The sequence below is a fragment of the Nesoenas mayeri genome (assembly GCF_963082525.1).
Source record: "Nesoenas mayeri genome assembly, chromosome: 2".
NCBI lineage: Eukaryota > Metazoa > Chordata > Aves > Columbiformes > Columbidae > Nesoenas > Nesoenas mayeri.
The window spans coordinates 74260540-74284536 of record NC_137543.1 but is presented as its reverse complement, the minus strand read 5'-3'; the positions used below and the strand labels follow the sequence as shown (position 1 = coordinate 74284536).

General features: G+C 41.1%; 1 protein-coding gene across 1 annotated transcript in view; it reads left to right on the top strand.

Annotated features, from left to right (window-relative positions):
- Nucleotides 1-405: 405 nt before the first annotated feature.
- The window catches only part of VWC2 (von Willebrand factor C domain containing 2), a gene marked incomplete at its 5' end in the record, with an annotated part of 56866 nt that continues 33274 nt past the window's right edge, over nucleotides 406-23997 (top strand). Inside the window, 2 exons of the mRNA XM_080339315.1 lie at nucleotides 406-1119; nucleotides 8106-8235. Of these exons, the coding sequence (XP_080195441.1) occupies nucleotides 406-1119; nucleotides 8106-8235 (844 nt within the window). The remainder of the gene's footprint in view (nucleotides 1120-8105; nucleotides 8236-23997) is intronic.

The window sequence follows — 23997 nt, the reverse complement described above, 5'->3', positions numbered from 1 at the left end:
TTAATTTAGCATCCATCCTCTTCACGTCTTGTCATTTGAAAGGAAAAATAGCCCCCATATGTCCTGTTTTTTGCATGCACCTGCCTTTGCACATCCTAACTTCCCGAGTTCTGCGTGGTGCTCTCACAGAGCCGAAGATGCCCGGTCTGTGTCCAGAGCCCTGCTATTTATAAGACTTGTCAGAGCCAGGGAGGAGGGATGCAGCATTAGGCTGTTGTCTGCCTTTTGCATAAACTACCAAGACAGGTTGCATATTGTTTGAGATGTTGTATCGGCGGAGGCGTGGGGAGGGGGAGAAGTGCAGAAGCTGAAGTGTTCCTAATCTTTCTCTTCCTAGGGACTGTGGATCTGAGAAGCACTTCCCTCCGATGTGAATGCAGTGTCCCCTGTGGGATGCAGTAGGTGATGCCCAGCTCTACTGCAATGGCAATTGGAGCTCTCTCTAGCTCTCTTCTCGTAACCTGCTGCCTCATGGTTGCCCTCTGTAGCTCCACCATACCCGTACAAAAACTGGCCAAGGCTCAAGACAAACAGGAGATAAAGGCGAGCCAGGAAAAGAGAGATCACACGTCGACACGGGACAGCCAGACAGGCCCAGGGAAAATGAATGAGATCGGCAGGAGCGGAAGGGAGGAGGGCAGCAGGGACTGGAAGAGCAAAGGAAACAGGAACTACTCCAACAAGGAGTCTTGGACTAAGCAAAAGCAGGCTTGGAGCAGTCAGGGGACGAGCGGTAAATCCAGGAGCATCCAAGTGCAAGAGCAAAGAGACGCCGCTGTCGAGGAACCTCAGGTGGCTGAAGATTCAACTCTCCCAGAAGCTGTTGCGAGCGCCACTCCCGAGCCTCCAGAGGAGTACGTCTACCCGGACTACCGCGGGAAAGGCTGCGTGGACGAGAGCGGCTTCGTCTACGCCATCGGAGAGAAGTTTGCGCCGGGCCCCTCGGCCTGCCCCTGCCTGTGCACTGAGGAGGGCCCGCTGTGCATCCAGCCCGAGTGCCCCAGGCTCCACCCTCGCTGCCTGCATGTGGACACCACGCAGTGCTGCCCGCAGTGCAAGGAGAGGAAGAACTACTGCGAGTTCCGAGGGAAAACCTACCAGACCCTGGAGGAGTTCATGGTAAGGGCTGGAGCCAGAAGTCGTTTCTGTGGGTCCTTCTTGTCGTTGCGTTCTTCACGTGCTTTCTCAGAGGGCGTTCTGGGCCTCCCCCTCCCTGCTTCATTTCTGTGTTAATGCTGCTTCTGCAGCACTGTGAAATAACCCCCTTAAACACAACCTTTCTTGCTCTACTGTAACATCTTTTAATGAGGTGGCTGATCTTGATGAGTTCCTTTGGTATTTACAGTAAAAAATGCGGCTTGAGAGGATGGTACTTGGTGGTGACATGGATTTTACAAGAATTTCCAGCATTATGTTTGTTTCTTGTGAAACTTGCACCTTGCAGGAATCAAGCAGGGTTTTGTGGGCTGACTTCTGTTGCTAGTATTCGATCTGTGATGATACCGTTTTCCTAATGGTAATTTTTCTTTTGTTTTTGTTTTTGTTTTTTTGCTGTTTAAACTGTGCTGCCGATGTTGCATAATGTTTGCTTTCCAAGAATGACTATGGACCTTCTTGTTCATAAGAACATGGTTCGCAGTCTGCATTACAGTGATACCTAAACAAAGGACTTGAAAAGCTTTATGTTGAGGGAAATCCTTTTAGAGTAGGACCTTTTTAGCATCACTGTACAAGGTTATTGTCATTGGAAATGCAACCTATTATACTACACTGAAAAGTTTTGGGAGTTGAGGCCAACTCCCTGGTTGGCCACTTTCCTTTTTTCCCATTAGGATTTTATTGTGGCTGACATCTGCAAGCACACTCTTAAGAACTTGCATGTGAGTGACTGTTAGGTACAGGGATGGTTCAAAACCCATTTCTGAATACACCTGAGATTTTTGAGCTGAATATATTGAGGAGAGTACAAAGTCCAGTTCGGGGTTCTAGCAGCTTGAGTCTCTCTCAGGATGGAGAAGAAGAAATGTGTTTGTAAAGGGTGTAAATAAGTTGCTGCCTCTGCTCTCTGTGGTATCTCTGTGTTCTTGGAAGCTTAATTTTGGTTCATAATGTCTTTCCACATTATTCAGCCTTCTTGAAAAATAAACAAGTACATTAAGGAGAAGAATCACTCTCTCTGGAATAAATCACAGTGTTTCCCCTTGTTCTCTTTAGGCAGTAGCGTGTGGATTGTCAGTGATTTTTCAAAGCATGGCAGAAAGCATCATGTCATCCTTCCCCTTTTTCCATGTCACCCTCAAGGATTGCATTCAGCTTCAGGGTGACAGTACTTTAAGAGGGAGAAGGTACTTCTAACAGCAACTAGTTGGTATGACCTTTTTGGAGATGGATTGTGAGATCCCTCCTTTTCCAGAGAAGTTAATTCTGAGGGGTGGTTCAAAACAGTGATGCTTCTGCACATGGACTGCGTAAGTCTCCCTGTCCAAGTTTTAAAGGCTTCTCCTGCATGCTCTTCTAATTAGTTGCTTTTCTTTATATAGTGTAAAGCAAGCCTAATGTACCTTATTGTACTGAGCATGTAGTGAGAGGATAAAACCATAGGGCTTCTTGTTACCTTGGAACATGTCTGGCAGCCTTGATAAAAAGGGAATGCCGACCGGTGACATTTACAGAAATGTTCTGAAAAGACTTTGGCTTTCAGTTTTCTATTTAACCACATTCAGCCTTTAGCTCTTGTGCTGATACCGTCTTGTAATGAAACATCATTTCCTTTCCTGCTTTGTTTTCCCTGCCAGCTTTGGAAACATGAGTGAGAAGGGATGCCCACTTGGGATGTACAAGGAAAGTTACCAGCGCAATTAGGCAGTGGAACTGCAGCCTGTTTATTTTGACATATGAGGGTCTTGATTTTAAGTTGAGCTTCAATGTTGGTTTCAATATTGTGAGTACAAAAAAAGTAAATGCAGCTATGTGCCCATTCTACTGCTATGTGGAGAGGTAAAGTACAGATGTTATCAGATTGCTGCTGCTCTGTGGAAGCCATTGCAAATGCAAGTAGTTGCACACAATTTCAAAGGTCGTTTATAGAGTTTAAAGTTGATGGTCTTGGAGAGGTCACTAATATGCCGTTTCTTGATTAAGGTCAGGGAAGGTGTTATAAATAGATAGCAATCTGATTTTTCTCTGTATCTGCACCTACTGTTTGTGGCAAAGAGTACTAGAGATCACTGAAGGAAGGAAGGAAGGAAAAGGTGACCTCCTAACTTCTAAGTGACAGTACCTGCACAAACATTTATGTTTAGTTTCATAAATATGCATGCAAGTTTGGGAGTTTGCTTATATTAAATTCATATATGGCTTGGCATGGCAAAAAAACCTACCCTGACCAGAGCCAGTGCTAACTTGGAAACTGAGTATGCCAGGGAATGGGAGGTTTGATGCATTTCTTCTTTGATTCACAGACTTTCCTGCAGGCTTTTCTCATGTGTGTGTGTATGTGCATGTGTTTTTCTGTTTTCAAAAAGGACATGGATGGTGACACAAAACATGTGTGGGGGAAGGATGAGGTATCGTAAAGCTGTTTCCATCAGCACCCCCTCTACTCTTCTGTGCATATCATAAGGCAGAGTGGCAGAGGGATCGCAGTGTCCACGCGAGTGGGACTGGGAGCAGAAGCCTTTATCGGTGAAATGGAATGAGAATAATATTGTACGCTGGGGCTGGAGATTGCTGACCATGTGCTCCACTAGATGTTTTGTAATCTCACAGTAAGATTTGAAAATGCAGGCTGACTTAAAACGTCTTACAAGGGCCATAAATTCTCTTCAGAAGTATAATATGGTTTGGGAAAGACCTAGTGGTTGTGAAAGCTGTTGTTTTGTGTGTTTTGTTTAGAATTTCTCTGCTACTAAATTCCCTATTTATTTATGAATTTATTATGGAAATCTGAAAGTCAACAAGTCCAAATGGATATTGAAACATCTGTGGCACAGAAGGCACAGAGAAGTAAAAACAAGGCTGATATGTTTATTCTTGTCAGCCTAACCCCATTCTTGTTCTCCTGAGATGTATAGACAAGGGACTATTACTAGAAATTCCAGGACACTAGCAAATGAGTTTGGGATTACGATTGATTTTTTAAAAAACTTCAGTGTTTTCAAGACTCAAGGAACCAAATGCACAATATATATGTTTATATTTTTTAATTCAAACTTTTTGTTGGTTTGTTTTTGGATTATTTTGTTTTTTAATTAGAGTTTGACATGAAGAAAGGGGGAAGAGAAAGCTCAAATTACTTTGGACCAGGACTTCAATGAGTGCAAATGATTTGTCATTTCTTAATTATGGCAATTTACACTAAGTTTCTGGCTAAACCTGCTATCCTTACTAAACTACTGTTTTCTTCATGGCCCACTAGTGGGAAGTATACCTGTTTACACAATGGTATGTTTGCTTTCTTACATCATCTGCAGCTCTATTTATACATCTGCTCATAAACTTCCCTTTAAACAGTTTTAAATACATTTTATTTTGTTTGTTTGTTTTTCTTTTTTTTTTTTTTTTTTTTTCCTTTTTTTGCCGTATGTACTCTATTTTCCACAGGTTTTACAGCTGCCTGGTGAATAGTCAAGACTTCTGTGTCTCTTGTTTTCTTCCCCCAGGTGTTGCATAGGCAGAACTACTGCTGCTGTAGAGTTAATAGCTTCATCTATAGGCCACGGAGAGGTAGCATCATCAGTCTTCAGAGGGAGGTTGATAGATGGTGTTATTTCCAGTCCAGCCTGGTTACGTCAGATGTGCTGAGCCTGAGTGCTACTGGGCTGGTGGTTTCCAGATGTGCAAATGCTCACTGCATTGGCTATCACTGGGAACTGTGCTGCAGGGAGTGCTCTTACCTTGTAGAAATAGAGGAAAAGATATGAAGAACCAAATCTATCTTTTCATTTTGATTCATTTAGCTGTTGTTTAATATATACGCGCTGTCTTATTTCCTCTCTCCCTGTCCCTAGTGATGATTATGTCTCCAAGTATTAAGCTGCCATTAAGATGCAGAAAGAAGTGGCATTTTTCTACAGTTTCTGCTACATCCTGATGATATATAAAAAGCCATACACTACCATTTAGTCCAAAGGCTAACAGATAAAAGTTGATGCTGGTACCATTTTAGCAGCCACTGTGGTTCACTTACATGCCGTAAAAGAGCTTTGTATAAATAAGCATGTGGAGACCTTCCTTAACTCTGCCACCATTACTTGTATCGGTGGATTGTACAGACTACAGTAGTTCTTAAAGGTGTACTGCAGTTATTCCTCTGAAATCCCATGATCTATTATATGGGAAGGGTATTAATGACTGCAGTATCATGTTAACAATGTTCTCCATTCATGGAAGACGAAGTCTTCAAGTGTATGTGCTATATAGGATGGAAATTCATTATTCTGAATAATTGTTGTTAGATAAATATTAGATCACTGTTGTTTCTCACTCAGTACCCCATTTCCCTGATAATAAGACCTAGCCCAAAAATAAGCCCTAGCATGATTTTTCAGGATTTTTGAGGATGCTCAAAATATAAACCCTACTCCAAAAATAAGCCCTAGTTTCAGTTCATTAAAAAAGTTAAGTTAAATAGTGTCCAGGCAGCTATCCATTTAAAAAAGTAAATATATTTTGGAGCAAAAAATTATATAAGACCCTGTCTTATTTTCAGGAAAACGTGGTAGTATTTTCAATGCTTCATTAAGTGGCTTCTTCTTCTAGGAATATTAGGCTTCTGTCAAACGTAGAATTCTAGTAAACGATCTAATTAATTAGAATATGTTTGAATTTTACAGTTGAGAGATTTTAGGAATAACATCTATGTGCTGTCTTATTTCCTGATTATCATCAGATACTCTAGTTTCTAATATTGAGTGGCATAGCTACTAAGTGGAGTCCTGGGAGAGGGAATATCTGTTGTTGTAGTTACTGATCTTGTTGAAGTGTGGTCATTGGCAAATTGTCATCTTTTTCAAGTGATGGCAAAAAATGTTGAAAGCAGTTGAAAGCTATAGATTTGCCTTGTTGAGCCTTATCCTTGGAATGAAGGTCTAGTAGGATTAATTGGGTAGGATTAATTTTTAAAAAATTGATCAATTCTCCCCAAAAAGCATGTTTTCTCAACTTAGTAGCTATTGCTGCTGAATTTAACTCCAGAGGGAAGGCTTCTTACTATTGACTTACAGATAGTTAGGAGCTCAGGTTTGCTGATGTTCAAAATTTCACATGCAGTTCAAGTGATTACCTGGAATACCTGAGCCTCTCAATTTTGAACACCGGATCAGAAACCTCCTCAGCCACTGACACTGTGGTTCTGCAAGTGAACATGGCACTTTATAAACAATTGCAGGAGAAATTTTTTGTCCCAAAGCCTGCAATAACAATCTGCAGTACTGGGCTGTCAGCCTCCTTACTGCATTTTATAAATGTGTGGTGTGGTGTTATCTTAGGTAGAGTGTAAAGAGAAAACTGGAAGTGAGTAGCTGGCAAAGGAAGCCTTAAAGAAATAATAGCAATAAAAGCAGAAAGCAGCACAGTAAGAAACCCTGTTTAGGCTTTCTAAGCAGAGGGGATGGCATGAAAAGAGACGTGAGTGCACAAGCAAATAACAGCCCTGGCAGGTGGGAAGAAAAGTGGCAAAGCATGGATGAGCATTTAGTTGGAAATGATGCTGTGCAAGCACCAGCATGTTTGAACTTTGGAAGTGAGAAGGATGTGAAAGAAGCAAGCAAGCAGCGAATGGATCTGAGGAAAAATGTGATGGGCTGCCTAAGAAATAGGGAAAAGAAAGCAGATGATGTGCAAGTTAGATGTCTGGTTGTTTCTTCACAAAGCATATTTTGTTTGAGGTTACTCTGCTTTTATTGGAGAAATGCAATGAATGGTTGTTTGGCATTAACTGGAATCTGGAATGAAAAAGGGTCTACAAAAAGTTACCTCATCCTTAAGTAAACCTAGAATCTGCACAAACTGTAGATTTAGAAGATCACTGATAATAACATTCAGCTGCATTTTCATCCTCAAATCTTAGCGTGGATGCCAGTGTGGGTTTTTTTGGAGTACAGCAGTGAGATTTACAGTATACCATTTATTGCTCTTTAGCACCCTTGCTTCTCTCTACCTCCAGCTCCTTGTGTGGTACAAGAACGCCAGCAATGCAATGTGCAGTGCCTGGTCAGCAACGCTATAGGGTACAGCTGGAACTGTACACGTGGCAAATGCAGACATTTGAAAGTCCGTTTTTTCCTAAATAGGGCCTTGATGTTGTTTTGTTTGGAATTAATTTAATTGAAGTAGGTCATTCAAGTAATCATCTCATGGCACTCCTATTGCATAGAGTTCTTCAAAACCAGTAACATTTCAGTATGTAAAAGGGATGACCTGTATTTTGCTTCACCCATTTCTTTGAATTGCAGTTTCTTTTTGGAAAGTTACTAGTATTACAAGAGTGATCCAAATACAATTAATCTATGGGAAATACCTGTATTCAAAGAATGTTTCTTTCCTGACTTCTCCCTGAAAATGATAATTTTCAATAAAATGAATCTTCCTGGTACCAAAAAGCTTTCAAACCTGGAAAAATTGCAATTAGTATTTCTATGAAAGGAAGTTTCATATTTGATTTAGCAAAATTTTACTTCCTTAAATACAATATTTTTTGCTGAATTACTTTTGAACCTCTAATAGAATTAAACAGGATTTCATCTCAGTTATGAACTTTATTTACTGGAAGTTCATTAGAAATGTGTTAGGGAAATTTTTGCTTCCTTTGTGTTAAAAGTCTAAAGTGTTCTTGTTCCCAGGATCCCTTTGACTTTCCCATTTGGTGCGCACATTCAGAGCAGAACCTGTGTTGTTTTGTGTTCTGGTTTTTGCTTTTCAAGAGCCCAGCTTCAACAATCTCTGCATTATTCAGACCAAAATAAGCTTGTTTTGTTTTGTTTTGTTTTAAGGGGGGAAGAAAAAGAGGTGAAAGAAAGAGCAAGGCAGATGTGAAAGTAGTCATTGCACACTTCAGGAGGGCATTAAGTGAAGAGAGTTAAAAGATGACTGGATTTGTGTTTCAGGTTTCTCCGTGTGAGAAGTGTCGCTGTGAAGCCAATGGTGAGGTGCTGTGCACTGTCTCGGCTTGTCCCCAGACGGAGTGTGTGGATCCGGTGTATGAGCCCGATCAGTGCTGCCCTATCTGCAAAAATGGTAAGCGACAGCTGCAGAACTAGATGGGGGCTTCTGTCAGAGAGATCCAAGTTGCTCTGCTCTGGATTTGAAAAATAGTTCAAATATTTTCCTTTTTCACCAAATGGAGATGGAATAGACTTGTCTATGGGTGGTGTGTTCCCAGTGTGGGGAGCCAGATCTTCCCTTAGCTGCGGTAGACTCGATTATGACCTACAGGGATTTTTGTTACCCAGGAGACAATTCGAGTGTTAATATCAGAGATTTATGCTTCTGAATATAAATTTTGCATGAACTGATTGTGGATGTGTTTTATGTAGGCACACAAAACAGAACTCAGGCTCTTCATGTTACCCACCTTTCAATGTGAGCATTAAAAGTTACTTTTGTTCTCCCTTCTTATTTGTTCCCCTTTCAGAGATTCTTCTTTTTATTTTTTTTTCCTGAGGTGAATCAAGTGTACCTTATTGAGCTCATTTAATTTTCATAACTAAATGAATTAAACTCCCAAGTTTAATTGAATATTTTTCGTAACTAAATTAGACAGAAAGTCTTTCTACTCCCACCAAGGGCTTGCATTAGATCAAAGTCTTGGTCTATTTAGAGGAAAAAATTACATGACACACTAGCTCATCACTTATAAAGAAGAAATGATAATTTATTAATAGAAATGAAAGCTGCAAAATCTCAAATGAAATTATATTTAAAATGAAAAAAGACATTTAAAAATACTCAGATAATTTCCAGCCATATGTTATTTCTTTAGAATAGGTAGGTTCCATTATATTAGCTAAAACAAACTGATTGAAATTGTGGAAAAGCTAGGGGAGGAGAGAGTGTACAGCATATGCTTTCCAAAAATTCAACAGTAGATGACAAGGGACAGTTAATTGCATCGGTGGAGTTTCATTTGTATGGGTATAAAGGTAATTGCTTTACATCCCTTAACTGGTTGGTACAACCCTGCAGGAATTTGTTCTCAGCTGTACAGCTTAAGGGCACTCTGCCTTTGGAGATGAGGACAGGCAAATTTTGAGGCATTTAGTGGCAGTTCCGGAAAAAGGCTGAATTTGGGAGCTGGTGGTGTGATACCTAGCCCGTTCGGAGGGTCCTTTAGCACTTGTTTGATGGCAAGAGCTTTCCGATGTGATCACAGGCTTTTTGTGTGCACCGTGTTCTGCATCTGTTTCCAGGTCGCGGTGACTCTTGGTGGGCAAAAGGTCTGTTTTCAGTAGTAGGCATGGAGTTACAAACATAATGAAGTCTTTGGAATCTTTCCCACTGAATTTCTCCGGTAGTGTTAACACTGAAGCTGGATCGACTTTACATTGGTGCACATTCTCCCACAAGCATTGACACAATGCGCTGCAGTGGCCATCTCCCAGCAGTGGCTTGCCTTTGGATTGAGGAGGTGCAGCAGTGCCGGGCTTGGCTTGGATGTTCACATAGATCCCTCAACATGCTTCCCAGAAATGGAGGCTGTTTAAAAAATTGTGCATAAACATGCCTTGGTTATGAGGAGGCTGCCCTCTCTGAGTGCTAGAGCTGAACTACCCAAGTTCTGCCTGTTGGAAAAGGGTGGCCTTGTCCTCAGCATCTGAATCCCCAGATAAATGCATATTCCTTGGGTACACCCGTAAGCTGGCATCCCTGACCCAGTTTCAGACCAAGGTGACCAGAGCTGACTGTTTCCAGTGAGCTGTACTGTCACTTCTCTGCATGTCAGAGAACTAAGAGTGGCTTTCCTTGTTAGCTTTTAGACAAGGAAAAAAGCCGTTAACAATAACAACAAAAACAGGATATTTCAGAACCAGCTTGAATTTTCTGGTTCAGCAGTTTCAGTATAGCATCACAAAGAAATTTCTGAGGAATCTTCTCCATCTGGGGAGTGCATTTAAAAAATAATATCAGACTATTTGCTTTCCAATCTTATTTTAAAGTATGGGACGTGTAGTATGCAAGGAACTTCAGTGAATTGCTGAATGTTTTTAATTAGGTTGGAGCAAAAACCTACCGAGCAGGAAAGCCTAGCCTGCCTCGTCCCCTCATTTTCAAGCCTACTGGAACAAATGTGCTGTGAATGTGAGTCAGGGAAACAATCATCACATTGTGCTTCAGGGTTGATAGTTGCAGCAATGACATCAAAGATGTCGTGTTAGTGACCCAAGAGAGCTTGGGTGATGTACAGGGAGCTCAGCCGCATAACCTGAGTGGTGGAAAAGGTGGAGCTGTGGGAAGTGTATAAGTGGGGTGACTGCCCTTATGCTCTTCATTCTGCCCTTGGTAGAGCAAGAAGGGGTGGGAGGTGAGGTTTGGGTTCTCTACGTGTGCTAACATTTGTGTGTTAGAAATGCATAAGCTCCAGCTCAGATTTCCCTCCATTTTCTGGCACTCTGTAACTGATAAGACTTTCCCAATTTGCCTGACCTGCAGATTGCGGGCGGTGAACCAACGGTGTCAAGGCTAAGCAACTACATCCATCACTGGTAAGACCACATACAAATGCATGATTAAGAATTATGCAGGAGATCTGGTGAAAGCCTGCCATTATTAGAAATGAATGAATTTTGTCTCTTGGCAGGTGTGAGACACTTTGCGTTATCCCTTGTGGAAAGGAGTCACCGTAGTTCACTTACCCAGCCTGATTCCACAAAAGTGCTGGCAACCTTTCAGTTGAGGGATGGAGAAGTAACTGTCCATCAGGCTTACACAACGTAAGAAGTAGTGAATGGAAAACTTTCAGAGCGAAGAACAGTCTTGTATATAGGATTTAATAATCTTCTGTATCACATCCTGACTTTCAAGAAGGAGCCTAGATACTTCCATAGCTGAAGATGTTTTCTTCTTTGTGAACAGGGACAGGGAGTACTTCAAAGTAGTATGTGCTCTGAACAGTAGTCTATGGAAGGGATAAAAGGTGACACCTCACTGAGAAAATCTTGGGCTGAGGGGAATTCTCTTGCTTTTCATGTCTCAAGTCACTCCAGCTAAGGGAGCAGTTTCATGTTTGCATGCCCTGCAAGGAAGCAGGGTATGGACAGATGGGGATAGAGGAGAGGCTTTCTTCTTGTGTGGGTTGACATGTTGAGCTTCATGCTTTCAGTAAACAAACAGCAGCAGCAACAAGAAAAAAAACATCCAGAAAGTTAAATCTGACTTCAGAGAGTTGCATTAAGTAACACGTGCCCAATTCATATCTCCATCCTACTTTACAGTATTAGCAACATTGTTACTTCTGTGGAAGCTGTACCTGTTCACAGCGATATCAATAAGCTCAGAATTGGGTACAGAGGGTTACGCAGTTTGTATAGAATGAAGGGTAGGGATAATTGGCATACAATTCCCTTTCTGTTAGGAAAAGTCTGTGTACTTGTCACTGATTCATTTGGGGCAGTGGGAGGGGGTGGAGGGTAATACTGAAAGTGAATTATCATGGTAGATTAAATTACCTTGGCTGTCTGTTCCACTTCTGTTTCCAGTATTAGAGCCCTGATAGGCGTACACAGCTGAATGCCACTTTGCCTGAAGCGTGTGGCTGCAGAGCAGTCGGTGGAGTTAAGGGGTGGCTCTGCTCCAGCCAGTGTCTTTGCAGGAGGATTAAACCCACAGCCCACACGGAGTCTGGAAGGGGAGGTGTGGTTGCTGGACGAAAAAACATTTTGTTCTAAGGTCCTTGAGAGCTTTTTATTTCATTATATGGCTGAAAGATTGTCCCAGATAAGATGAAGCTGATCCTGGTGCGTTCCTAGCATTTATCTGTCTGTGCATCAGTGTTGTTTCTGTGTCTGCAGTAGGGAGAGCTGAACTTCTCCTGTCAGTGAATGGTTGTAGCTGACCAGTCGTAAAGAAAAGCATTGGTGCCCAGGGGGTCATGTGTGTCCATGTCTTGTCTGTTCTCACTGGCCTTGCAATAGGGAGACTTTACTCTGGACATAGTCATCTCAGGTGTCTTAGGCAGGATGCGTCAGGACTTCATTTTATATTTAGGTTCACAGTTACGGTTGAAATACATGCATCATGTGGTTGAAATGGTGGCCACTAGTAAGGTGCAGGTCATCTAGCATGATGTGGCCAGAGACGGTGAATGACCATGGTTTTGCATACCAGTACTGTGAGGTTGACTCACTGGAGCTTGCTTTAGTACCTTTATGTACAATTACAATATTTAGGCATGGAGTGACTTGTGAGTGGCAAGTGGGGACCTCCGTCTGTCTGAAAGAGGGGGGTCAAAAACCTGATAAATACTGGCAGAGCTACTGTCTCCTTCTGTGACTGTTGTTACATCAGGACTTTGTCACCACAGGGCTTGAATCTATTAAAATATGTTGCTGGTCGAGGCAGTACCATAGTCCCTGTGAACTGTTATGCCTCTAAAATCCAGGTGTAGAGAGGGTTTGTTGGGCTGAGTGACCTGTGCAGCCATAACAAGCCTGAGGATGCTTATTCTGGGTGGATATAGAGAAGCTGCCCCTTGGCAGTGAGCTGACTTTGCTCTTGCCTACAGCCCCAACTTGGCTCAAGCACCATAGAGAATCTGACCTGTGAAACTGAATGTCTTTCTGCAGTGTGATTAAATAAAATATGATATTCCTTTGACCGTATGTGCCTTGATTTCAGCGATGAAGAAAATATCATAATGCTGTCTAGGTAGAGGTCAAGGAAAGACTGTTGCAAACATCAGGAATTTAAGCTGCTGTGAAATTTAAATAAACAGTGCATTTGATTGTCCTCTCCTCCTCATTCTGTTTTTATTTTAAATGACTTTTTCAGTCAAGCTTTGGCAGCTAACTTATATATAGCGAAGACCCAGAAGTTTTAAAGCCTGAAAGTGGTTCTTCAGTCTGCATTAAGGAAGGGATGAAATCTGGTGGTCATGGCGGTCTCTTCTAGATGTAAAACACAGGAATCATAAGATGATTGTAAAGTCTAGTTTCTAAGATTGAGGAAGTATTTCATTTATGAAAAATGGATTTACATTAAAAAATAATAACCTAATGAACATGAAATCACTTTGAGTAATCCCATTTCCACCCATACTGTGTGCACCAATGTGATTTGTTCCCTTCTGATGTGTTTAGTTCAAGCATTTCAATGCCGGTATATGCATGGTAGTATTTGTTCCATGCTTCTGTGTGCATGAGTTGCTTAACAAAAACTTCTGCACAAACTTCACAGAATCACAGAATGGTTGGGGTTGGAAGGCACCTCTGGAGATCATCTCAACCCATCTGCTGAAGCAGGTTTACCCAGAGCAGATTGCACAGGAATGTGTCCACAACCTCTCTGGGCAGCCTGTTCAGTGCCCTGGCACCCTCAAAGTAAAGAAGTTTCTCATATTCAGATGGAACCTCCTGTGCTTCAGTCTGTGCCCATTGCCCCTCATCCTATCGTTGGGCACCACTGAAAGGAGTCTGGTCCCATCCTCTTGACACATACCCTTGAGATATTTATAAGCACAAATAAGATCCCATCTCAGCCTTCTCCACAGGGCTGTTCTTGATCCCTTCAGCCCCCAGCCTGTATTGATACCAGGGGTTGCCCCAACCCAGGTGCAGGACCTTGCACTTGGCCTTGTTGAACCTCATGAGGTTTGCATGGGCCCACTTCTCAAGCTTGTCCATGTTCGTCTGGATAGCATCCTGTCCTTCAGGTATGTCAACTGTACCACTCAGCTTGGTGTCATCTGTAAACTTGCTGAGGATGCATTTGATCCCACTGTCTATGTTATTGATGAAGATATTAAATAGTACTGGTCCCAGTACAGACCTCTGAGGGACACCACTTGTTACTGGTGTCCATCTGGATATTGAGCCACTGACTACTACCCTCTGGATGCAACTATCCATCCAGTTGCTTATCTACCCAACAGTCCACCCATCAAATCCATATCTCTCAAACTTAGAGATAAACGTGTATATTTTTTACTTTTTTTCACCAGGAAACCATAATGCTTTCAATTGGGAGTTCTGCTGTCAAAAGGCAGCAGTAAGTGTCCCTGAGTGTGTAGCATCCTGTTGTTTTGCTCAGACACATGAGGACAATCAGAAGTTATAATAGTGTTTGCTATTTAAAGTGGTACTTTGTACTTAAGTAGGAGGATATAGAAGAGCCTATTAAAATATAAAAGCAGTGTATCCTATAAGCTTTCCAGAACCCACTTGGCAATATTTTCTCATTACAGGCTGCTATAGTGAGCCTGAGAAGCATTTCTTCGGCAGTCAGTTTTTCTCCTCTTACCTGATACTGCAGGCTTAACTCATATATCACAGCTAAATTCTGCTGTATCAGTCACTTTCATTGCAGCTGTTTGCAGGGGCTGTCACTTTACTGTGAGTTGAAGCAAAAGCCAATGATGATGTGCCCCAAACTGTTATTTAGCAGTGACAGTCCCAGGTGAATGTGGGAAACAAGCTGTCAGCTCCTTGTGGTGGAGTCAGAACTTCAGTGTGTCGTGGTTCCTGGGTTCTTAAAAGATGTTTTACTTCAGCTCCAGGAGCAGAAAGATGAAAATGCTCTCTGTGTTGATAGAAAAAAAGAAACGCTTAAATCCTTGGATGAAGGGAGAAGGAGAGAATAACTTTTCTGACAACTTTCATGTGTTAAAAAAAAAAAGACAGGGAGAAAGAGGTCTGATGTACCTTATGCTGCTCACCGTGGCATTTTGACGTATCTGCCATCCTGTCTAGTCCTGGATGCTGGTCTGGTGCAGGCAAGAAGGTGCCTTTGTGCTAATATCCACCAGGGTACTGGGGTAAACAGTGTGCTAGTGATTGAATTGTTTTCTTTGACAGCATCTCTTTTACACAGAGACACATTTGGGGGTTTGCTTGTTTCCTAGTGAAACAGTTAACCCATGCTCCTCAAAATGAAGTCATCAGTCGCTTTGGGTTTTTGCTTGTTTGTTTTTTAAGTTCTTCATATAAGAATAGTCTGAGTTTGTACTGCAGTTTTATTTACACACATACATGGAGATAGGTAAGATGTTAAAAAGAAATCCTGGAGCTCACAAGGTGCCCCCTTTCTCCTGCACACACTGCCCCCAGCATTCGTTCTTTGCTGTTCAAAGAAAGTTAGAAAACTAACATTAAGGGAGTTAAAGTTTTTCCTACATCCAGTCTTGTTCTTTATGCTGTTCATTAGATAAAGTATTCCCAGTGTTAACTTTGCTCCCCCATTCTGCTATTGCATGTTTGTTTTAATTTTGTGTGTGTCACTAATTGAAATTGTGGCGAAGATTTGGGGGACGTGTACAATTCCAAGGTCTAGAATACTTATGTGCGTCTGGATGTATGCTATATCCTTGGAATAATACTCCCTATCAGTAGAACACTATAGTATTTGATAAAATTATGAGCTCTTAGATTCTGAAACCCTGTTTTGCTCCAGATGGAGTTACCATTGGTTAATGTATTACCCCATGTCAGCTGAGACACTGTCTCTGTCCACGTGAGCTCTCAGTTGTATTCTTTGCAGATAATCCTGTTTGTAAACAGAAACTGTTTACTAGATAGGTGCTACAGCGATACAGTAATAGGACTACATGGCTGATTAGTGTTTTGCAGTGTGATTAAAAGGAGCAATGAAGAGAGATATATACCTTGTGTGTTTTGCTTGGGCTATTTCATTATGTTAAATGAGGCATCCAAGAGTCTGCGTGGGTTTGAGGGGAAGTATGTTAGTATACTGGCAGTGCATCCCTCTGATGATGAATGATATATTAGAAATCTCCTTTTACTTGTAAGCGCAATGTAATTTTCTGTGCTTATTTGTCACAGGAAGTTAAGGTTTAGGCATTGAGGAAGATGCGAATTGATCTAGGTGATTTACTGATTGATGGAAGCAGGGAACTGGCTGATTTCATTAAACTTCATTTCTTGATCCTTTGCTCTTCTATGGTTTGTGCTTTACAAACATTATGGCCTTTCCATGCAGCGCAGAATTTCTAATGCAAGGTCTGCCTTAACTCCTTGTAACTCCCTCATTCTTTGGGATATGTCTTAGCTTTTACATGAGCATGACAGCAATCTCAGAAGTTTTCTTCCGGTCCTGTTCCAACTGCATTTGAAAATGAAGTACAGATTTGATGAAGACCAGGAAAACCTGTTTCCTTTCCTGACATCACTTTGACCAGGGGCTGATTATATGCCTCTGCCTGTGTTGGGAAAAGGGTCTTGAAAGAGGAGGACTGATGGCTAAAAAGTCTTTGGTATTTTTAATTAATATTTGTAAAATCACACTGCTCATTTTTCTTGTTCTAAATAATGTCTTATTGTTTCAAACTACTAAACTGGGGAAGTCCCCTACACTGTGTGCTGTGAGAGTCCTGGATTAAGTCCCTGACCATTACCTTTGCCTAGCAGGTCAAATGTCTTTATCAACTGATGACTCAAGTGCTTTCCTAATTTAAAACCTTGATCTTTAAGTTAGAAGCAGCTTTTACTTTGTGAACCTTTGGATTGCTTCCATGGGGGTAATTATCCACGCCGTTTTGATTCCTTGAGCATGTTCAGCTGTCCAACAGTAACTAAAAAAAAAAAAGAGAAAAGAAAATAACAGTCTTTTAAGTAATTTCTTACCTTCACCAGCACAATTTCCATAATGATTAACATTCCAAAGCTGATAGGCAACCAAAAACTTTGATTACTCCTTCCATTTAGGAAAACACTAATGTTTGTGGCTTTTTTTTTCCTACCTGCACTGGTGCTAGTTAAATTTTAATTAGAGGAGTGGCTTCCCACTGGTAAACATTGCTTTCTTCTAAATGCCCCATTCTTTGACTGAGTCTTCAGCTCTGTTTGCTTGTTTCTGCTGGTAGCCCTTGGATGGAGGGCCTATTAAAAAGTTGCACGTATAAATCCAACTCACCTTACAGTATTGTAGATTATGAACATTTTTCTCCTGCATTATTTCTCCTTGAGCTGCAACACATGACTATTGCACGCTGGTTACTGACCACCTTTCTTTGAAGTACTAGCAAGCAGCAAACCGCACACTCTTTATCACCTGTGGAAAAGATATGTCTATCTTCACTGCATGCTCACCCAACACATGATTTAATTTTTTTTCTTTTACAATGGAATTGATCAGATGGAGCAGTGGCAAGAAGAAAAGAACAAACAATGTATTGTAACAGGACTTAAATTACTGTTTGGTGAATAGCATTGAATAAAGAAGATCTATATCCAAGCAATTGCTTTTGGGCCTCTTGTGTATGAAATACTTGCCTGCAGCATTATCTCCTTTCTCAAAGGTAGTTCCACAAGAGTGTGGTGTTAATTGCTTTTCCCAGAAAAAGTGAAGGTTTTATTTTATACTCCAAAAATAGTTCCTATTCCTTTCTGATAGTATGATTTCAAAGCCCATGGAACATTTTGAGTTCTAAAGAGAGGTCACTGGTTAAGCTAGGCAGTTTTGAGGGAGATAGGCAGTTGGTGAGTCCTATTAAAGACAAAAGAGAAAGCAGGAGTAGTGACTGTTAATAGTATCTTACAACACCAAGTAATAAGACAGCAGAATGGTAAATGAAATTCAACAAAACCATATGTCAGGTCGTGAAAGAAATTGCTTGGATATTTTGATGACCTCTTGTTAAGATTTCTGATAAGTGGTTTTAGTTAAATATCAATGTGAAATGCTGTATGTAAACATCTGTCAGGCTTCATTAAGAAAAGCTTACATTTATTAGAGGTATGCTATTGTATGAAGATTGAGTCCTCCCACCTGATTTGTATAATCTGTGTTTGCTGAGCACTCAGCAAGAAGAGGTTGCAGAAGTACAGAGGAGAGCAGCAAGAAATCTGAATATTCCCCTGTGAGAACAGATGAGGTCTCTAGGAGTGACAGCATATGAATTAAAAATTTTGTGATAAAGTGTGATACTGGGAGAGAGGGATAGTACCAATGAAAATCTTCCCTGTGCTGACAATACAAAGTCAAGGAGAAGCAAGAAAATTGAAAGGCATTGTACATAAGAAAGTCTTTAATGCAGCATGTAATTAATCCATGAACATACTGTAGAAGACAGGTCTAATACCCAATGTCCTATGATTAAAGTAAAAATAATATCTTTGATAAAAGAAATAAAACACTTTAACCTAGCTATGGTGAAACCGCTTGGGCCATAGAGCCTAGTAGAAACCTGCTTATAGGAGTTCATTTTCACATGAGCAGAAATGCAACATTATTGTTCCCTACTGTCCATATCTTAGAATTTCCTTTTTGAACTGCCTCTTTTTAAAACACTTCGCAGAAAAATGATTAGGCTGTCTTGACTTTAGCCTAACCAAACCCATCCTGTAAATACATGGACCTTCTTGTTAAGGCAAGAAGACAAACCCGATGAGATCTTTAAAACAGCAGCAATTCTTTTCCCACACAGCTGTTGCACAGTCATTGCGGTGTGTGCTGGAACACAATAGCACCTTACTCAGTACATGCAGATGATGGTGAAGAGACCTAATGAGGATGTCTTTTGACATGGTCTGCTTTCAGCTATTCTGTCAAACTTTATTTAAATGACCTAAAAGTAGGTCATTTGCCTGTGTAATAGCTTTGCATACTGTCTAAGATTTCTGAGATTGGTCCAAGGACTCTCTGTAGTTACAGTTCATGTGTGTTTAATACAATCTACTGAAGGGCTAATTAAGAAAAAAGGCTCGTAAGAAAAATAAATTATAGCATTTTATGGAGTTATTTGTTATGTCAATGTGATAGAGAACGTGCCACCCCACAATGGAAAGCTCATTATTTTCCTGCCATGGCAGCTTGCTAACCTAATGTATTGCTAATGAACAGTTTAGATGGAGGTTTGGCAGCCCCTAACATGAGCAAGTGATTGCTTTTAAGACCAGTTCATACTGAAGCTGAGGTCCAAGCCACATAAGGATTATGACAATTTAGAGGCAATTTTGCATCTATTGTTTAGTGTTTATATCTCACTCTCTTCTCCCATAGATATTTAAACCTAATTATACATGTACATCCCTAAGCACTCATGCATACAGCTGGAATATATGAGGAAGTCCAGTTACCTAGTTTGTAGCCTAAACATTAAATCTGCAGGTTGGTTTTTGATTTCAGTGTGCTTAAATAAGGCATGTTTTCCTTCTCCCGTGGCTGTCGTGTTTTGCTGTGATTAGGTAAGCTGCTAAAACAGAAGAATCATCGGGTCCAAGCACTGAGAGAAGTGAGGTCCAGGTGTGTTGCCAAAGGCTGCCTGGCTCGCTGGCAAACAGGCGTTCATTAAGTGCACTGTTTATCTGCTTGTGGTGTTGAAAAACAACCACTACCTTGATTTTTCATGCTTGCAGCTCATGCTGCAGACAAGTTTTATCTGTTGTGCCGTTTTCATTATGAGCAGGTGATGTATTTGTCAGTATGAGAGAACTGCTTAATTTCACATCAGTCGAGTGTTTAATCTTCAGTCTTCTTAGTTAAGTTTGTTCTGACAGCTGATTCTTTCCAGTCAAAATGACTGAAGAGTCAAGTCACTTATCTGGAAATACATGGGTTTGTTTTTGTGCCTAGGCATGACTGATTTGGCTTTGCCTCTGAGGTTTCTTGTGGTGCCTGCTCCCTCAGGGCCCTAGTACTCTCTCCCAGCTCTGGTGCTGTCTGTGCAGTCACCTGGCTACGTCTGTGCACCAAAAAATGCTTTTGTGAAAATCCCCGTGGTATCAGCTAAGTGGAAGAGCAGTCTAGAAACCTTTACAGTCCTTGAAGCATGTTTTGGGGAGAGCAGAAGTTCTCTGGACTCTGTTTTTTGAGGACTGCTACCAAAGACAAATATTCGGGATGGATAGCTGACAGAAAGTTAAAATCTCCCCTGACACAAGTTGTGTTAGTGTAAATGAAATACATGGATTACAACATTAGGACAATGTAAAAGGAAACTCACTCGTATTTACCCCAAGCTGGGATAAGCTCTAAAGGTGGTTCTCACCCTTTCTAGCCTCCTAAGCGTGTTCTTTATACGTGTGTGTATACACATCTGTATATATATAATACATATGCTAGAGGGATCATCAGATACCATGCTTAGTGAAAGCACTTCCCACTTTTGAAACTCCCGTCTCGAAATGCTTCCCTGCAGTGGGCCATAGCCGTCACCCACTTATTTCACCTCCCAGACATTGGAGACAAACTCTTAAGTAGGCCTGTAGCGAAAGGGCAAGGGGTAATGGTTTTTAATTGAAAGATGATAGATTTAGACTAGATACAAAGAAGAAATTTTTCCCCGTGAGGGTGATGAGACACTAGAACAGGCTGCCTAGGGGAGTTGCAATGCCTCATGATTGGAATTGTTGAAGGCCAGGTTGGATGGGCCTTCGAGCAACCTGTTCTAGTGGGAGGTGCCCCTGCCCATGGCAGGGGGGTTGGAATTAGGTAATCTTTAAGGTCTCTTGCAACCCAAACCATTCTATGATTATATTCTGTGGTTCTACTATTCTATTATGTGATTCCACATGCAAAGGGAGCAAGGTGGGCTGTGTACTGGCATGCCAGCTGTAACATCCTTACTGCTTTCTTGAGACAGTGAGGTTGCCAACTTGCTGTAATGTGCTCATCTTTCCATCTGGACTATATTAAAATGGGTGTGTGTGTGAAATACCTGCTTCTGTGGGTACTTAGACCATTGCACCCTCGTTTTTCAGAGAAAGCTGCAGGAGTTCTGTACCAAGAGCTGCAAGGCTACTCTTCCTACAGAGTATTAGAGAAGAGGTTGCCTTTGTGTTACAGTTCATGAGATGAAAGATGATGTTTTATTTGGCTGCTTGAAGATGTGGGCACTTGTCATGTCACTAGTTGTGCCTACTTTATACTGTAATACACTTATTACAGTTGCAAGGCTTGAAATTTAGTGTTTATTTTTTTTTGCCTTTTCATCTTTTCAAGAAATGAAAGCAGAGGTTTGGATTTAATAATAATAGTGCATCACCCATAATTCATCTGTGATTGTAACTAATACACATGAGTTGGAGGTCCCTCCTTGCCTGCATGCTCCCTGTGGTGCGGGTAGCTATGGATTTGAGATGCAAGAGCAAGCTCTGTAATTAGAGCAGCCAAAGATGCGTTCCCAACTGGGCAGCTCCATAAGACAGTAAATTCCCACCTATTGTCACTAGAGGTCAGTGTTAAAGTGGTATTAAGGTCACATATCTTAGCATGTAGTGGATTGTCTATAAATTCAGACCGTGGGTGGTTGTGGCTCAGGTAGGACTTGCATGAAATGAGTAAAATACTGAGCTCAAATAGTTGGGTTGAGTCATGTAATATATTCTTGTAACCCCGCTTGTTTTGATAGAGTGACTGCTGATTTACCTCCAGATAAATGACAAGATGATTTGATCTACTTTATTTTGTCTTCCAGCTTACTTGCCTGATTTATAATTAAAAAATCTGTGTTCCTTTTTAAATTTATGGGTTAGTTCATTAGCAGAGTTCCAATTGAATAGCTGTTAAAATAATTTTCAGCCAGGGGCTGGGAGCAGAAGTTACAGAGGTACTGTATCAATTCTGTTGTTATTTACTGTTTTATGGACATCAGCAGCTGATTACTTAGGAGGTAGTGTCCACAGGTGTGAGTGCATCTTGTGTGGAGTCAGAGACGTAAATGGTGACAAACTTTTTCACCAAAGCTCTCATTCTTTGGTGTAGGTCCCTTCAATCACCTTTGAATATCCCAGCCAAAGAAGAACTGTAGGCAGAGCTTGCTGCAAGTTGAATTTCAGTATTTAATTATTTTGCTTTTTTGAGTATATGTGAGTTTTTTAAAATAAGGATTAGCTTTTGATACCACATTTTTCCTTGTGGAAATAATGTATATAGACATAAGTCTTAAATAGCAAGATGAATCTGTTCATGCAAGAACATCCAGCATATGGCCAAGTGGAGCTGCGTCTTTGTGTTGGGGTATGTAGCATGTTTGTAGGCTATACTCATAGTAAGCTTCTGGATAACAAAATTTCTGGCCACCTGAGAATGCCAGACCACAGGGGTACAGGAAAATATGGGGCTCTTGAGGAACTGGTGTTGTCTTTTGCCTGAGAACTTCCCAAGCAGCTGGTCTTCAGGGTTGTGGTGTATGCCTCGTTCATGGCAGATTGTGCTCAACAATAACTGGCACTGTGTCTAACCCTTCCTGATTTAGGGCATCTTGGCAAGGAAAACAAATAATATGACATGACAATGCCTGAAAAATAACAGTGTAGCCTCATATAATTGAGATTATTCATCAATATGCGTTGGAACATTGTGGTACACATAGAGGAAGGAGATATTGACCTGATGGGGAAAGGAAAGAAATCTCCCTGATTTCGGGGAGAGCGCGTTGTCTCATGTGGCCTTCGTAACTCTAAAGTAATGAACTTATTTCCAAACATAAGATTATTTGATTATATTTACTTTTATAATTCCAGATAAAAGTGTTATTTAAATGGGTGTCATGCCTTCCATTTGTGGAAGGTGAAATGGCATTTTCATTTTGTGCTGTCTCAGAGCCTTGACTTCCCCAAAATTGTTTTAGTGTGACAAACCAGCCTCAGTGATAATTAAAGAGAGAATAGCTTAGCATAAATGCATATGTATGTGCTTTCATCATTTTCATAGAGAGACAGCTGAGTAGTTCCCAGCAGTGCCTGTTTGCTGTAAAGAAAATTCAAGAAATACCGAAGAATACCCAGAACCCAGTCATTTTGGCCCTCACGAGATACACCCACAGAAATACCAAGCTGCTGGATGAGTTAGTATAGTTGGGTTTCCATGCATTGTTTGGGAGTTTGATAATATGACACAGATTTATTCAGTCAACCTCATTTTCTGGGGTATTTTTGTTAGGCAGGTCAGTGATCTGTCTGAGCCTAATTATCCCATCTGGTGAACATGCTTGAGGCACACAAGTTTCCTGCACTTCATCTGCACAAAGAAATGATGTGGTTAGCATGTTATTTATTGAGCTCTGACTGCTCTGCTGAACAGAAGCAAAGGTGTCTGCTGGCAGCTGCATTGCCCAGGGTAGCCTTAGATGTGGCTCTGGGAAAAGACTTGAGTTTGCACCTCCAGCTTAATGGGGAGAGCTGCTTCTACTGCTGTGCTACTGAGATTCTCATTTTCATCCTGGGTTTTTTTTGACTCATTCTTTCAGTGTCCTCAAAGGACAGTTAAAAGCGGTGTACTGATTCAGAATTTCTTTTTGATTTTTCAGAAGTTTCTTTCATTCTTCTGGCACCACTAGAGCATTAGGTGGACTTGTCAGAAAGACCTCCAGGTCTTCAAGCTGCAGCATCACGCAGCTAGCATTGTCCATTTTAAGCCTTTATGAAGACCTGCACGAGCACAATATGTAGTCAGCCCAACCATCTCCAACACAGTTCAGCCACATGGTGCCTCTGTAACGCTTGGAAATAGTGTTGGAGAAGAACGCTGATGGAGCAAGTACCATGTCCATGGTCATGCACACACTAGAAATGAATGAAAAAAGGAAATGAACATGCTAACTGTTGGGTTATATATTAGCATACATACTGCTAAAACCTTCCATTATTTCCTGGGGCATCCATTCAAAACACCAGCCAAAATTAATGTGGATTACACTCAGTCAGTATATTTAAGCGTTCACCAAGACTATGTGCAAAACCAAAATCTTCAGACATCATTATTAATGAAGCTGCTCAGTCATATGCAATAATACAGATATATATTTTAAGACATCTATTTCAATGCTTTGTAATCCTATTTCTGCTCTGAAAAGAATGTAATGTAATTCTTGCTGGAAAATGTTTTAGA